The sequence below is a fragment of the Chrysemys picta genome, chromosome 2 (assembly GCF_011386835.1).
Source record: "Chrysemys picta bellii isolate R12L10 chromosome 2, ASM1138683v2, whole genome shotgun sequence".
Taxonomy (NCBI): domain Eukaryota; kingdom Metazoa; phylum Chordata; order Testudines; family Emydidae; genus Chrysemys; species Chrysemys picta.
Window position 1 is genome coordinate 87,958,412 of NC_088792.1, and position 14,799 is coordinate 87,973,210.

A 14,799-nucleotide genomic window follows, 5' to 3' on the forward strand; every position below is an offset into this window, starting at 1 on the left:
ACAGTATGCCAACATCTTTATGGCTGACTTAGAACAACGCTTCCTTAGCTCTTGTTCCCTAAAGCCCCTACTCTACTTGCGCTACACTGATGATATCTTCATCATCTGGACCCATGGAAAAGAAGCCCTCGATGAATTCCATCATGGTTTTAACAACTTCCATCCCACCATCATCCTCAGCCTAGACCAATCCACACAAGCAGTCCATTTCCTAGACACTACTGTGCTAATAAGCGATGGTCACATAAACACCACCCTATACCGGAAACCCGCTGACCGCTATACTTGCCTACATGCCTCCAGCTTCCATCCAGGACACACCACACGATCCATTGTCTACAGCCAAGCTCTAAGATACAACCGCATTTGCGCCAATCCCTCAGACAGAGATAAACTCCTACAAGATCTCTATCAAGCATTCTTAAAACTACAATACCCACCTGCTGAAGTAAAAAAACAGATTGACAGAGCCAAAGAGTATCCAGAAGCCCCTACTACAGGACAGGCCCAACAAAGAAAATAACAGAATGCCACTAGCCGCCACCTTCAGCCCCCAATTGAAACCTCTCCAGTGCATCATCAAAGATCTACAGCCTATCCTGAAAGATGATCCCTCACTCTCACAGATCTTGGGAGACAGACCAGTCCTTGCTTACAGACAGCCTCCCAACCTTAAGCAAATACTCACCAGCAATCGCACAACAGACAACAAAAACAGTAACCCAGGAACCTACCCTTGCAACAAAGCCCGATGCCAGCTCTGTCCACGTATCTATTCAAGTGACACTATCATAGGACCTAACCACGTCAGCCACACCATCAGGGGCTCGTTCACCTGCACATCTACCAACGTGATATATGCCATCATGTGCCAGCAATGCCCCTCTGCCATGTATATTGGCCAAACTGGACAGTCTCTACGCAAAAGAATAAATGGACACAAATCTGACATCAGGAATCATAACATTCAAAAACCAGTGGGAGAACACTTCAACCTCTCTAATCCCTCAGTGACAGATTTGAAGGTGTCAGTTTTGCAACAAAAAAACTTCAAAAACAGACTCCAAAGAGAGACTGCTGAACTCGAATTAATATGCAAATTAGACACAATTAACTTAGGCCTAAACAGAGACTGGGAATGGTTGGGTTATTACACTAATTGAATTTTTTTTCCCCCATGTTAAGTTCTCCTCACACCTTCTATGGGTCATCTCGATTATCACTTCAAAGTTTTTTCTTCTGCTGCTACTGATAGCTCATCTCAATTGATTGGCCTCTTACAATTGGTATGCGCACTTCCACCTTTTCATGTTCTCTGTATGTATAAATATCTTCTGTGTGTTCCACTCTATGCATCTGAAGAATTGAGCTGTAGCCCACAAAAGCTTATGCTGAAATAAATTTGTTAGTCTCTAAGGTGCCACAAGTACTCTTGTTCTTTTTGTGGATACAGACTAACACGGCTGCTACTTTGTAACCTAGCATTTTTACTCTGGCAAAAACACACAGGCCAGGTATACACTAAAAGAACTTTGCTGGTACAGCTATACCAGAATAATGTATCAGCAAAATGTTCTTAGGCCTGGTCTACATAAAAAAATTAGACTGACATAGCTATGTCACTCAGGAATATGAAAAATTCACATGTTCTCTGTACATATATATTTTCCTACTGTATCTTCCACTGCATGCATCCGATGAAGTGGGTTTTAGCCCACGAAAACTTATGCTCAAATACATTTGTTAGTCTAAGGTGCCACAAGTATTTCTTCGTTCTTTTTCCCGAGTGCCGTAACTATGCCAACCTAACCGTGGTGTAGACATGGCTGGGTTGACATGCTTCTGTTGCCCTATCTCCTGCCGCTCAGGGAGGTGGAACTCCTACAGCATCAGAAAACCGCCTTGTCACTGTAGGATGCACCTACATTACAGTGGCATAACTACAGGACTATAGCTAAATAGCTGTAACACCCATAGTTTAGACATGGCCTTAATGTGCACATAGCTTGCACTGGCAAAACACTGCTTTTGCTGGTAAAGCTTATTCCAAACACACACACAAGAGCGCAATAAGCTATATAAGCAGCAGTTTTGCCAGAATAACTGTGTCTACACTAAGGGCTGTTGCCAGCCCAGCTATGCTAGTCAGAGATCACACCTCATCACATCCTTGACCAGTGCAGTTATGCCAGCAAAAGATCGTAGCATAGACTTAGCTTCAGTAAATAGGAACTGCTATATATTTTGACTGTACATTTTGCATGTTAGTGACTGGATATTGCCCCAAATAGTGCATCTCTTATACAAGTTTTCTTTCTGTGCAAGAAAGTGGCATCAGTAAAACTTCAGGCATGAATCTAAACAGAAATAATTAAATCAGTTAAAAAAAGACTGAGCAGATGCTTCTATGTAAGAGTGGTTTACTTCAGTTTAGTATAAGTCACTTAGGAATGGGTTTAAGATAAACCTAATAAGTCATTCAAACTGATATAGGAGTGTCCACAGAACATTTTGCATTGGTTTAACTATATTGGTTTAAAAGCCAGTTCAATTTATACCTAAGTAAATTACATTGGTAGACTAGCCCTTATGTTCGTCTAAGGCCTTGCTTAAAAATAAGCTTGCACCAGATTAGCTAAAGGTGCAATTTTAAATCAATGCTGTTAAACTGAAAGTGTTGTGTAAACACTTTTTACACTCTGGTTTAATTCTCTAAGAAAAAAAAATCGAACATAAATAAAATCAACCACCCTTAAACTTAAGTGAAACAAAATTAATAGCAAGAACTTGTTCAGTTGAGTTTATACACATTTCTTCCCCAATGTTGTAATCTTAGTTACTATAGGCAATGCAGGAAGCAACACCTATTAAGGTTGCCCAACCCTGCTCATTATAAGACTATTTTCAGTTGCTTATAACTTTGCCAAATTTGAACCATTTGGGCTGAGATTTTCCATGCTGGATGCTATAGCTGATACAGGTTTCAGCTAAAATGTTTCAGCTGTTTCTCAGAATAAGATTGAAGACAAATATATTTTCTCCGTGTTAAAAAAAAAAAAAATCTTACATTTTTACTGAGAAGGTCAGGAACTTTCATGCTTTAAAGCATGGACTTGAAAATTTGGCAGGTGACTGGCTGTTCCTGTGAAATGCCTCTCAAATATAAGCATCTGAAAAATCTGATTTCACTCATGCTCTCCAGAAACTTTAGAGGTTGCCAACTAACTTCTCTACAGATTCCACTTGCACTGGACATGCCCTGTTCCCTCATGCCAACCACACTGTGCATGCACCAGCCCCACAGAGTGATTGAGCATCCTGAATCCCAGGGCAGCAAAGGCTGAGTAGGACTTTTCCTGCAACTGTTCATCCCAGCTGCTGCAGGAAGCTGTGGCACTGGGCACAGAACCTGAGAGCAGGGGCTCTATCTATCCTGTGCTCTGAATGCCCCCGTTGATATTCAGGCAGCATGGAGAAGGAGGAAGTGTTGACTACATAGCAGAAGGGAGAGGAAAAATTACAGGAAGATGTGAGAAAATTGGGTAGGAGTCATGATGAGTGAGAATGTGGGAGCAGCTGGGGACAGGAGCTGAGGGGTAAGACAGGTAAGAAGGCAGGAGTAGGAGCTGAGGAGCAGGGAACAGCAGCAGAAGGAGATAAGGAAGGTTGTGGGTGAGTTGCAGTGATGGGGAGGAGACAGTGGGGGAAAGGACATTAACAACTAAAGCACACACCCACAGAATTTAGAATTGAAACCATTATTTCAGCATTCCTTTGGAGCTGTGCTTGGGACATATAATGAGCTATAAAATGCTAAGTAAAAATATCAGGACCTGGGTATCTCACGTTGGTCACCCAAATTTAGTAGAAGCTTGACAAATTTGACTGCAATTACTCTGTACCTCAGTTCCCCAGCTGTCAAATGCAGCTATCACCATCACCTAATCTAACAGGCATGTTATGGAGATAAATTCATTAATGCTTGTGAAGCACATAGATACTATTATGAGAACACCATGGAAACAACAGTAAGGAAATTAATTTTGTATTCAGTGCAGATTTTGCATGGTGTGCAGTAAATAAAGTCTGGGATCAACACAACGAATGCGGAGGATAAAAAAAAGTATTGATTATGCACCCATTCACTGCATGAGGCAGGAGTCCTGGGAGGAGGGGGGGAGAATTACAGATGGGCAACCTTAATTCTGTATTTCCTAACTTTGAAATGCTTGACTTTCCAACTTATGATGTAGTTTTTTAATGTAATCACATGCAGTACTTGAGTTTTACACTAGTTAATTTCTAATCTTAAACTGGATGGGATCAGCTGGCCTAGGAGGCTCTTAGTATCTGTGCCAGGCCAATAACCACATAAAGTAGAAAATCTTGTAAGCCACCGGGAAAAGGAAGTATTTTCAACCTCAAATTTCAAATGACGTATAGCAGTTTCTTCTTGCCCTACTAGTTCATAGCACATCTTAAAAATCACTTTTTGATTATCATCTTAACTTCCCCTAGATCCTAACTTCATTTCTAAAATGATTTATATTGCGACCCTCTTGAGAATCACAGAAATGTAAGGCTAGAAGCGTCCTGCGCTGAGGTAGGACGAAGTAAACCTAAACCATCGCTGACAGGTGTTTGTCCAATCTGTTCTTAAAAACCTCCAATGATGGGGATTTTACAACCTCCTATGGAAGCCTATTGTAAATCTTAACTACCCTTTAGTTAGAAAGTTTTCCTATATAACCTAAATCTACCTTGCTGCAAATTAAGCTCTTTATTTCTTGTCCTACCTTCACTGGACATGGAGAACAAGGGAACTAGTCCTGATACCAGCTGCACCAGGCCCTTTGTGTCCCTGGCCCAAAACGGTCAGCCAGGCCTCTTGCTTTGAGTGTCACTGCTTTGGGTCAATGAGTGAGCTTTAAAGAGTCCAGAATAAATCCCAGCTGCACTAGACAATAACTAGCCTTTTTAGCTTTAGAACATCACCCCCACTTCCCATTTCTACAGTATCTTTTATGTGAATATTTTAAAGTACCTCACACTATTAATGCATACCACCACAGTGAGGTACGTGTATGAACATTAGTAGGAAAACTAATGCAGAGAAATGACTTGGGTCCAAGAGATCACACAGCTTTACCAGGTGAAAAACAAGTTACCTCTGGGGCATTAGACATGCAGTCTTTGATTACGAAAAAGGGAAGATGGACAACATGAATCAATTGGAAGTAGTGAAGAAACCTATTGCCACTGGTTCCAATAAGAGAGATACCTCACTGGGATAAGAGTTAGGTCAGTGGCATAAAAACTCAAGTGCTCTTGTTAGAGGTTGCTAAAAATTGACATAGTGTCTCTTAGTATTTTTTCCTGGGCCTATCATGGGACTTATACCCTGAGCTGACCAGATAGTATCCCCTGATTCACTACCCGACTGCCTGTGAACTAGAGCCCTGCATGGGACTATTTTTTTAATCCTGCTCCTGCAATACCCATTCCCACTCCCGCGCTGTTTCTTGCATTTTTATTCTGCTCCCAGCCACAAAAAACTTAGATCCCGCAAATCCTGCCGTAGAGACAAATTCCCCCATGCTACTAAAAAAAACCCAGTCTTATTATTTTTATATATACATACATACTCACACGGAATTCAGACAATTTTTACCATTAAAAGAATAAAACAAATCTTTGCATGGTTTAAACCATGTAAAAAATACTTTAACTCCTATTATAATAGACATAAAATCTCTTTCTAGCCCTCATTTGAATTTAAGTATTACAAGTTTTAAAGTGTTTTCACGCAAATTACCTCAGTCTATTTTTTCTGCCCACCTGCAACAAAGTACATTTTACCCGCTTCTATTATTATGGTAGTGGGTCCTGCAGGATCCCAGTCCCGCTGCAGGGCTCTTCTATGAGCAGATAGGGCATAATTTGCCTTCTGAAGAGCCTGTGAATGCTGCCTCACATATGGACCACTACTTAGATTTAGCTTGGTGTTTGCAGGAGAGCTCATCCATGCTGAGGGGCAGGGCCGGCTCCAGGCACCAGCTTAACAAGCAGGTGCTTGGGGCGGCCAAGGGAGAGGGGCGGCACCTGTGGCAATTCGGGGGCGGCAGGTCTCTCACTCCCTCTAGGAGCGAAGGACCTGTCGCTGAACTGCCGCCGCCCATCGCGGTTTTTGGGTTTTTTTGCTTGGGGCAGCAGAAATGCTGGAGCCGGCCCTGCTGAGGGGAGCTGGGCTGAAGAATCTTGGAAGGGAGGAGTTGCCACACCAGAATCAGTGGGCTGACAACCACTACATTGCTAATTACCCCATCCAGCGAAGGAGGATGAGAAGCAAAAATGAATAAAGAAGTAAGTTGGCAAAAGAACGATCAGGAGCAAAGCAAACCAACACTAACTACTGCCACAAATGCAGAAGATTTGGTGGCAAGCTGGAGGAGGGGGCGTGGCCGACATGGGCTGCATTAGAATATTACAAACTGTAGAAAGGAGGGAAACCGCTCATATGTCTCAAAATTGTGGGAGACACTGGGTTGCAGAAAAGAGACTATGGCTATTGCTCAGATATTGTATCTCAAATTTAGCTCTTTTTCCATGTCCCCAAAGAAGAAAGAAAAAGGAGACAGTTATACATATCCTCAGATTAAATCTTCTACTATTACTAAGGGCAAGTCTACACTACAAAAGTAAGTCAACCTAAGTTGTGTCGACATATAGCCACCACAATAATTAAATTGCTTTTGCATGTCCATGCCACGGTCCTTTTGCCAGTGGTGTGCGTCCTTACAAGCAGCACTTGCAGTGAAGCAGAGAGCAGTGCACCATGGGTAGCTATCCCACTCTGCAATTTGCCACTATCTGGCACAGGCTGTTTTGAGTTGCATATGGGTGAACATGGTTTCAACAGCCCATGATGCTGTTTTCTCCATCCCATAACATCTGCATCCCATAATGATTTGCGCCTCTTTTCAAAAGCCCCACAAACCCATGCATCTGCCATCTCTGTGAGAAGCATGGATCCAGCACTGCTCTTCAGTGGTGTGTTGACCATTACGAACACAACACACCTGGTCCTTCAGGATTTTCACAGTTGCCAGAGAAGTTGCGAGGGATACAACAATGCCTTGCAGACTGACGGATGTAGAAAGAAACAATTCAAGGTTGTTGTTGGCATTCGGAGCAGTTGCAGATGGTGGAGCACTGGTTCTGGGCCAGAGAAACAAGCACAGACTGGTGCGATCGCATCATTATGCAGGTTTGGGATGACAAGCAGTGGCTGCAGAACATTTGGATGCGCAAGGACACATTAATGGAATTGTGTGCGGAACTTGCCCCAAACCTCCGGCACAGCGACACCAAAAAGAGAGCTGCACTCACGGTGAAGCAATCAATCACTGTGTGGAAGCTGGCCACACAAGATTGCTAACTATCACTCAGGAATCAATTTGGAGTTGGGAAATCCACTGTGGGAGGTTGCTGTGATGCGAGTATGCAGGCCCATTAATTGGGTCTTGCTGCGAAGGACTGTAACACTTGGCAAAGTGTAGTACATTCTGAGTGGTTCTGCAGCAATGGGGTTTCTTAACTGTGGTGGGGCAATAGATGGCATACTTATCCCTATTTTGGCATCAGACAACCTTGTCAACGAGTACATCAACAGAAAGAGCTATTTTTCTATGGTATTACAAGCACTGGTGGATCACCAGACATGTTTTACCAACATCAATGTGGGATGGTGCATTATGCATGATTTTTAAAAACATAGGGCTATTCAGAAAGCTGCAAGCAGAGACTTTCTTTCCAGACCGGTGGATTACCATTGGGGATATGGAAATACCAATAGTGATCCTTGGCAATCCAACTTACCCTTCATTGCCGTGGCTTATGAAACTGTAGACCGGCCATCTCAACAGCAGCAAGGAGCGCTTCAACTACACACTCAGCTGGTGCAGAATGGCTATTGAAGGTGCCTTTGGCCATTTGAAAGGGCGCTGGCACAGTCTACTCACGCAATTAGACTTCAGTGAAAAAAATATCCCCATGGTTATAGCTGCCTGCTGTGCGTGTCATAACAACTGTGAAACAATGTTTCCACCAGGGTGGAGCACAGAGATGGAATGCCTGGCTGCTGATTTTGAGCAGCCAGATATTAGGGCTATAAGAAGAGCTCAACAGGGACCTATAAAGCTCAGGGAGGCTTTGAAAGACTATTTCAATAGTGAGCCACAGTAATGTGTTGTTGTTGTAGTGTGCTCTGCTGGGCACTGTTTTTTAGCACCCTGGTACGAACCTTGTAAAGAGTGCTCTGTGTGTGATAATATAATATTGTGAATGCACCTATTGCTTTTATCTTTTAATGATGTCAGCTCCAGCCACCTTATGTTGTGAACTAATAAAGATGAATTAATTTTCCATAAATAAACGTTTATTCCAAACATATGCAAACAAAAACAACTGTAACTGAATGAAACTATATAAATTCAGGGAAAAGAACTTTTGAAAGGGAAAGAACATTCGTTCCCATTTCAAACAATACACCAATAGTCTCTCTCTCTGGTCAAAGTATGTGCGGCTCGGATTGTCTGTACTCCTTCCTCAGGGTGGAGGGGTAGCAGTACTGCAGCGGCCCTGGAACATATGGGGTGGGTGGGATGGGCAGGGAGGTCCCAGAATGCAGTTATCAATAGACTGCAGTGGGAGATGACCACCACAGGTGACTTAGACCAGAAGACTATAAGAGTCTCCAGCATGTCCGTCCGGCACTTGAGAAGCATTGTCATGTCTTCCTGCGTCTATGCCTTTTCTGCACATTTCTCCTCTCTGCACTCTCCCTTCCCATTCTGTCCAGAAGAGCGCTCCTCCAAGCAAAGGCTTGCAGGATCTCTTGGAACATGTAGTCCCATGTTCTCTTTCTTGATCCATAAAAGTTACTAGTACTACAGACTCACTTCCGCTTGGGATTCATAGAGCACAGTAGCAGTTCCAGCCATAGTGAGTACGGCCCAAGGAGAAAGGGGCAATTTGGGACAATAAGTGGGGCGGGAGCACACGGGCACCAGCATATGTGGAATAGGGCAACTGAACTGAATACTGGCACTGTTTTCCACAGGTGGTGGTGATTTTAGCTAGTATCGCACTCCTGAGGGTAACCCATGCAAGGGAACAGCCCTTGCACACTTCTGGATGCAGACCGGGTCCATATGCTGCTAGCCTGTGTGCTGCAATGGTGCTAGCTGAAGTAATTGCTGACTGGCTTGGGAAAGTGTCCTACCACGGTGGAAGAAATAGGGCAGCCCTCCCCAGAAACCTTCAGCAGAGGATTGCAGATTATCTCCAAGAAAGTTTCCTTGAGATCTCTATGGAAGATTCATGGGACATCCCAGTGTGCATAAACAAACTGTTCCCCAGGACCCACTCTGCCTCACTATATAGGGGAACGAGAAGCAGATAGCAACTCTTCCTCTACTGATTATTTCACTACATCTTCTACCCTGATTAAAAAATAGCAAATGAACTGCAATATCAAAGCAAACTGCATGCTTACCAGAAGTTCCTTCCCCTACATCAGGCTTGCCAGTGCTGTACAGTAGGGACTGGCTCGACTGCTCCGGCATCTGAAAGAGTTCCTGGCTTGCCGCACCACTGGATCCTCCAGTAACCTGTTCCCCATACTCCTCCTCCATTTCCTCGTCCAATACCACCTCCTCACTATGTACTACAGGGGCCAGCACCCCGAAGTATCCACAGGCAGTGGGCCTCCACAAAGGATGGCATGCAGTCTCTTGTAGAAGCAGCATGTTTTCAGCTCCACTCCAGAGTGACTGTTAGCCTCCTTTGCCTTCTGGTACACCTGCTGCAGCTCTTTGATTTTCATGTGCACTGCTGCATATCCCTGTTGTAGCCCTTCTCCCCATGCCCTGAGCGATCTGCTCATAGATACTGGTGTTTCTACGGCTGGATCAGAGCTGTGCCTGCAGAGTCTGTTTTCCCCACAAACCCAGGAGATCCACCACCTCTGTGTACTCCAGGTAGGAGCGCGTTGCTACGTGGAGCTGGCATGGTCAGCTGGGCAGTTGCTATGTGAGCTCTCCACGCAGAGCAAACAGGTAATGGAATTTAAAATTTGAGAGGCTTTAAAAGGAGAGAGTTGAGCTCAAAACCGTGACCAGAGCAGTCATAATGGGGCATTGTGGGATACCTCCTGGAGGCCACTAAAGTCGCCATAAATAACAGTGTCTAACCTGACACAGCATCAACCTAACTACAAAGACCTAAGTGCTATGCCTCTTGTGGAGGTCAAGTTATTAAGTCGGCATAATGGTTGAGTTACATTGGCGAGAGCAACATTTTACCGTAGATGCTTAGAGAGGTAGGTTGACATAAGCTGCCTTGCATCAACCTAACTCTGTAGTGTAGACCAGGGCTAATTTTCTTCTTTTAGAAGCAACACTTCCTTTTTGCATAACGAAGATGACAAGAAATCCTTAGCCTGATTACAGTAAACAAGACCCAACCAAAACAAAACAAAACAAAAAGCCAAGAACCTCTGTGATCTTTACCAGCCTGAAATGAACGGGAAACAGTATGTGTATACTAGGAATATTTTTGCATTTACAGTAATTGTATAATCTTTCTCTGAGAGAATAAGTTATTCCATCAAATATGCTAGCTTAAATTTTTTTTAAACATATTCAAAACCTTGACTACAGCTAAATCTATAAGTGAATTGGCTAAATCTATAAATAAGTGAATTGGCTAAATCTATATAGAAAGAGAAAGAAACACACACCTTTAATGTTTCCAGAACTGAAAAGGGTAGACTGATAGGAAGGGCAAATATATAAAGCAAAGTAACATTTATTTTTGACGTCTCAATTTTGTTAGACTAGTGCAATTACTTTTGTACAGTCTAATTTCCTGAAACTTGTTTTTTAAAGTGTGGCAGTCAATCAGGAAAAGAAAGTAAGCAAAATAAAGTTTCAGCAATTTAAAATTTATTATTTTATAGTTAATATTTCTTCTGTGATGAAGTTTTAGATAGTTTAGTAGAGTGGTTAACGGTTTATTATACTAGTAGGGTGGCTACAGTTAATAGAATTAAAATTTTAAAAGCTTGGTAAGAACTTTGCCTACTTTGTAACGGAGGGAATTTTGAATCTCAAAAATTCATCTGTGTAACATTGGGGGGGGGGGGAATAGTCCAATGCTCTTAATGTACAATCCTGATCCTTTTAAAATTCAGTTTATCATAAAAGGGACCTACAAAGCAAAATTAAAAATTTTAATTAAGTCTAGATACCCGTACTAAATGTCCAAAAGAACCAGGATGAGAAAGGTATTCAGCAAAAAAAGTCAATATTAAGCAACTTTAAAAAATAAAACAAGTTGTGTGAAATCCTTTTGTTTATGTACTTCCTGGTTCACTCTGACATCATCATAAATTGAACTGTTATGCCAGTACTTATATTATATCACCTTCTGGGAATATCTTCAGTGAACAAGATATATATTAGCTGTATTTTATTGGTATGCTGATGAACCCCACAACTTGGTTGGTGAGTACACGTAATACATATATCTGTGCTAATTCGTTTTCACTGGGCTGTTCACATTTAACAGACGATGTTAGATGAGCAACCTAGAATTGAAAAAAATCTCGCAGACAGGTTCCAGCAAACAAAACAGTGATGCATATCTAAAAAAATCACTATCAAAAATAATTAGCTATTCATAGCTTTTAATATATAAAGACTGGTATAATAAAAAAATTTCACCCTCAGCAGGCTGAAATCAGATCCTTTTAATTTTCAGGTTCTTCAAACCAGAAATGAAATAAATGTTATATCATTTGCTGAATACATGAGTGGGCAAATATGCCAACTGTCATCCTTCTGGCAGTAAATATTCACTTTTATTCTTAGAGAAAATGGTTGAAAAAAAGTAATAATTAAGTTTCTGGTTAGATCTTAGATATAGAATTAGAATGAACTCCACGCAATGAGTCTGATACCACAGATCACAAACAGATTTCTCTAACCAAAATGATTAACTTACATACATAATAAGAACACGCTATGTACTGCTTATTTCTATTACACAAATCATGGTAACCGTTTCATATATTGCCCAGCTTTTTCTGTTTTTCAATATATTTCATAGTTATTGTATCCAGTTTAAGAAGGCAAAAAACTCTAAAGGTGTACTAGATACCCACACCCCTCTGTTTTGTTGAGGTACATCAAGGTTCTTCAACCATTTGAAAAAAGAGTGGGCCTCCATTACAACTTGAATTCTACAAATCTATTGCAGATTTTATAAACATGTTTTTTGCAATAATTGGTTATCCTGGAAGTTATCAGAGACCCACACATTTATTCAAAGCTTTCATCAATCCGATTCCCACCTTCAACATGTTCATTTGATTTATGACACCCATTCTATGACAGACAAAACATTTGTAGCCCTTTATGTGTTAACCGTATGCTTACATACCCACATATATAGCAGCTAAAGTACTGCATCCATCGAATAAGCAAAACCAAGGACTCATTAATAAAGCTTTGTTAATTGTATATAATAAACAATCATCCTCCCAAGTTCTTTGATTTGTGCTCGCTATGTCAGGGTGGTTGGAAAAGCATATGAGAGTGTGAGTAGATTTATATTACCTCCAACCTTAGGCCCACCAGCTGAACCTGGTTTTCTTGCACTGTTTGAAGGATTCCCGAGTTTTTTAGGTGCAGGAACCTTGAAAGCTGAGGCAGCTGACGATGGCCTATTTCCATCCACTGACTCCTCATCATCAAAGCTTTTATCTACAAAAGGATACATAAAAGAAATTTACTTATGAGAACAGAGGGTTTTTTAAAAAATTGCTCTGCTGCACTTTTCACAGAAATTTACCAGAAGATCAAATAAAAATCAATACTAATTTTGCCCTTTGTCTATGGCATGGGAAACAGATGAAAAATAAAAATAAAAAGCATTTTAACACCACAAGATTGTATACAATACTGCCTTTGGATTTGCAATTATCATCATCATATTAAACACAAAAATTAATCCTACATATTCATCACAAAAAGAAAAATTCTCTGCACAGGTTAAATGTTTCTTGTCCATCATCTTCCCAAAAATGAATATAATATTCAGTTCATTCCAGGCTATCCAAGAGCAATGCTTCTCCTTTTTCCTCTACTCATGCATGCATTTTCTGCTACACATCCTCCCACAATGTGTCTACCAACACTCCCTGTCTCATTCCTTCCACCCAGATCTTGCAACTTACAATCACAGATCCGCTTGCAGATCAACCGCCTCATTCCTCTGATAGCTCTTAATTCCCCTCACACTAGGATGCTCCCAATACCTCACATGGCCACACACAATAGATTCTCAATACCAATCAAAGATTCTATCCAAAACTGTCAGAAAACACCATAGCTCCACCACTGAGATTTGTGCCGGCATCTTTCTCTCTCTTCCCTGCACTAGGTGCTGAAACAACCAATCAGCTTCAAGGTGACATCATCTTCTGGTAGCCACTGCCAGATGAAAAGGTGAAAATTCTTCATACATATAAATTCATTCCCACACACACAATATCTGCAGCCACAATTGCAACCCTTTAAAAATTTCATAGCCATACTTTGCTTGAGGGTTTTCTCACACACCCAAAAAATACAAGGACTTGTCTTTTGTTCAGTCAAGTCAGAAACTCATCTCCAGCTAACAGTTAAAATATTCTCAATACAGGATGTGCTGCACTTGGTGTTTAATTTATTTTCTTTTATTAAAAAGAATTCCAGAAGCAAACTGTGACCATTTTGTAATTCATTTAGTAGAAAAAGTTGGATTTATCCAGACCCTGTAATGCACGTAAAAACAAACCTGTAGTTCATATCATAAACAAGATGGGTGAGGCTGACACACAGCTTCATAACAATGATATAAGCCAATTTAAAAGATATTTTTTCACTGGAACCTGCCATTTCTAAAAAATATCACAGCACTGCTTTTATTTCAGGAATTTTCATATTTATTTAACCTTGGTGTACACTGAATGGCAAAATGTTCCCTATAAAATGAGCTATATTTAAAAAATCTCCTGGGGGAAGAGACATTCTCTATCATATGAGAGCAAACATGTTTTTCCAAATGGCATTTATAGCGACAGCTGATGTAAAAACACTGAGCATTCTAGGGTTTACTTTAGTTTCCTAATGACAGTATGACTTCAGAAATATTTTTGTTTAACCAAAACATATAGCAATACTAAACCTCTACTTTCATTTACAATCAAAAACCTAGAAAATATCAGTAATTGTATATCTGAAAATTTTCTCTAACATGCTTGTTTCCCTTCAACTACCATTATAAGAGAATGTGATTAAGAATACTTCTGTGTATGGATATGTAAGCAAAACAGAATGCAAGAGGAAGGGCAGTGAAGAAACACACACTATTCCATGAGTTTCCATGGAAACAGTACTTAGTCCTCACACAAGAACTGGGAGAATACACTTCAGTTCTAACTAAGAAAAGACACTGATTTAACTCTTAGTGTCTTAAAAATGTAACTGTAGACATCAGCATTTTTTAAAGAAACTGTTAGACCCATTAATCTAATCACAAGATTAAGTTTTATAAACTTAATGCTGCATGAAATAAATGTTAATGGTAGTGGTTAACACTGAGGATTCTGACTCAGGGAAACAACGTAACTTCAAAATAGTATTAAAAAACAGGCTATAAATTAAGCCAATTTTTAACTTTTTTTTTTTTTTT

At 40.9% G+C, this 14,799-nt stretch overlaps 1 protein-coding gene across 50 annotated transcripts in view; it reads right to left on the minus strand.

Annotated features, from left to right (window-relative positions):
- Nucleotides 1-14,799, minus strand: part of CLASP2 (cytoplasmic linker associated protein 2) — a 286,598-nt gene that overhangs the window by 169,496 nt on the left and 102,303 nt on the right. For all 50 annotated transcript variants that reach the window (XM_065587152.1, XM_065587160.1, XM_065587162.1 and 47 more), the window contains one exon: nt 12,681-12,827. In XM_065587152.1, the coding sequence (XP_065443224.1) occupies nt 12,681-12,827 (147 nt within the window). The remainder of the gene's footprint in view (nt 1-12,680; nt 12,828-14,799) is intronic.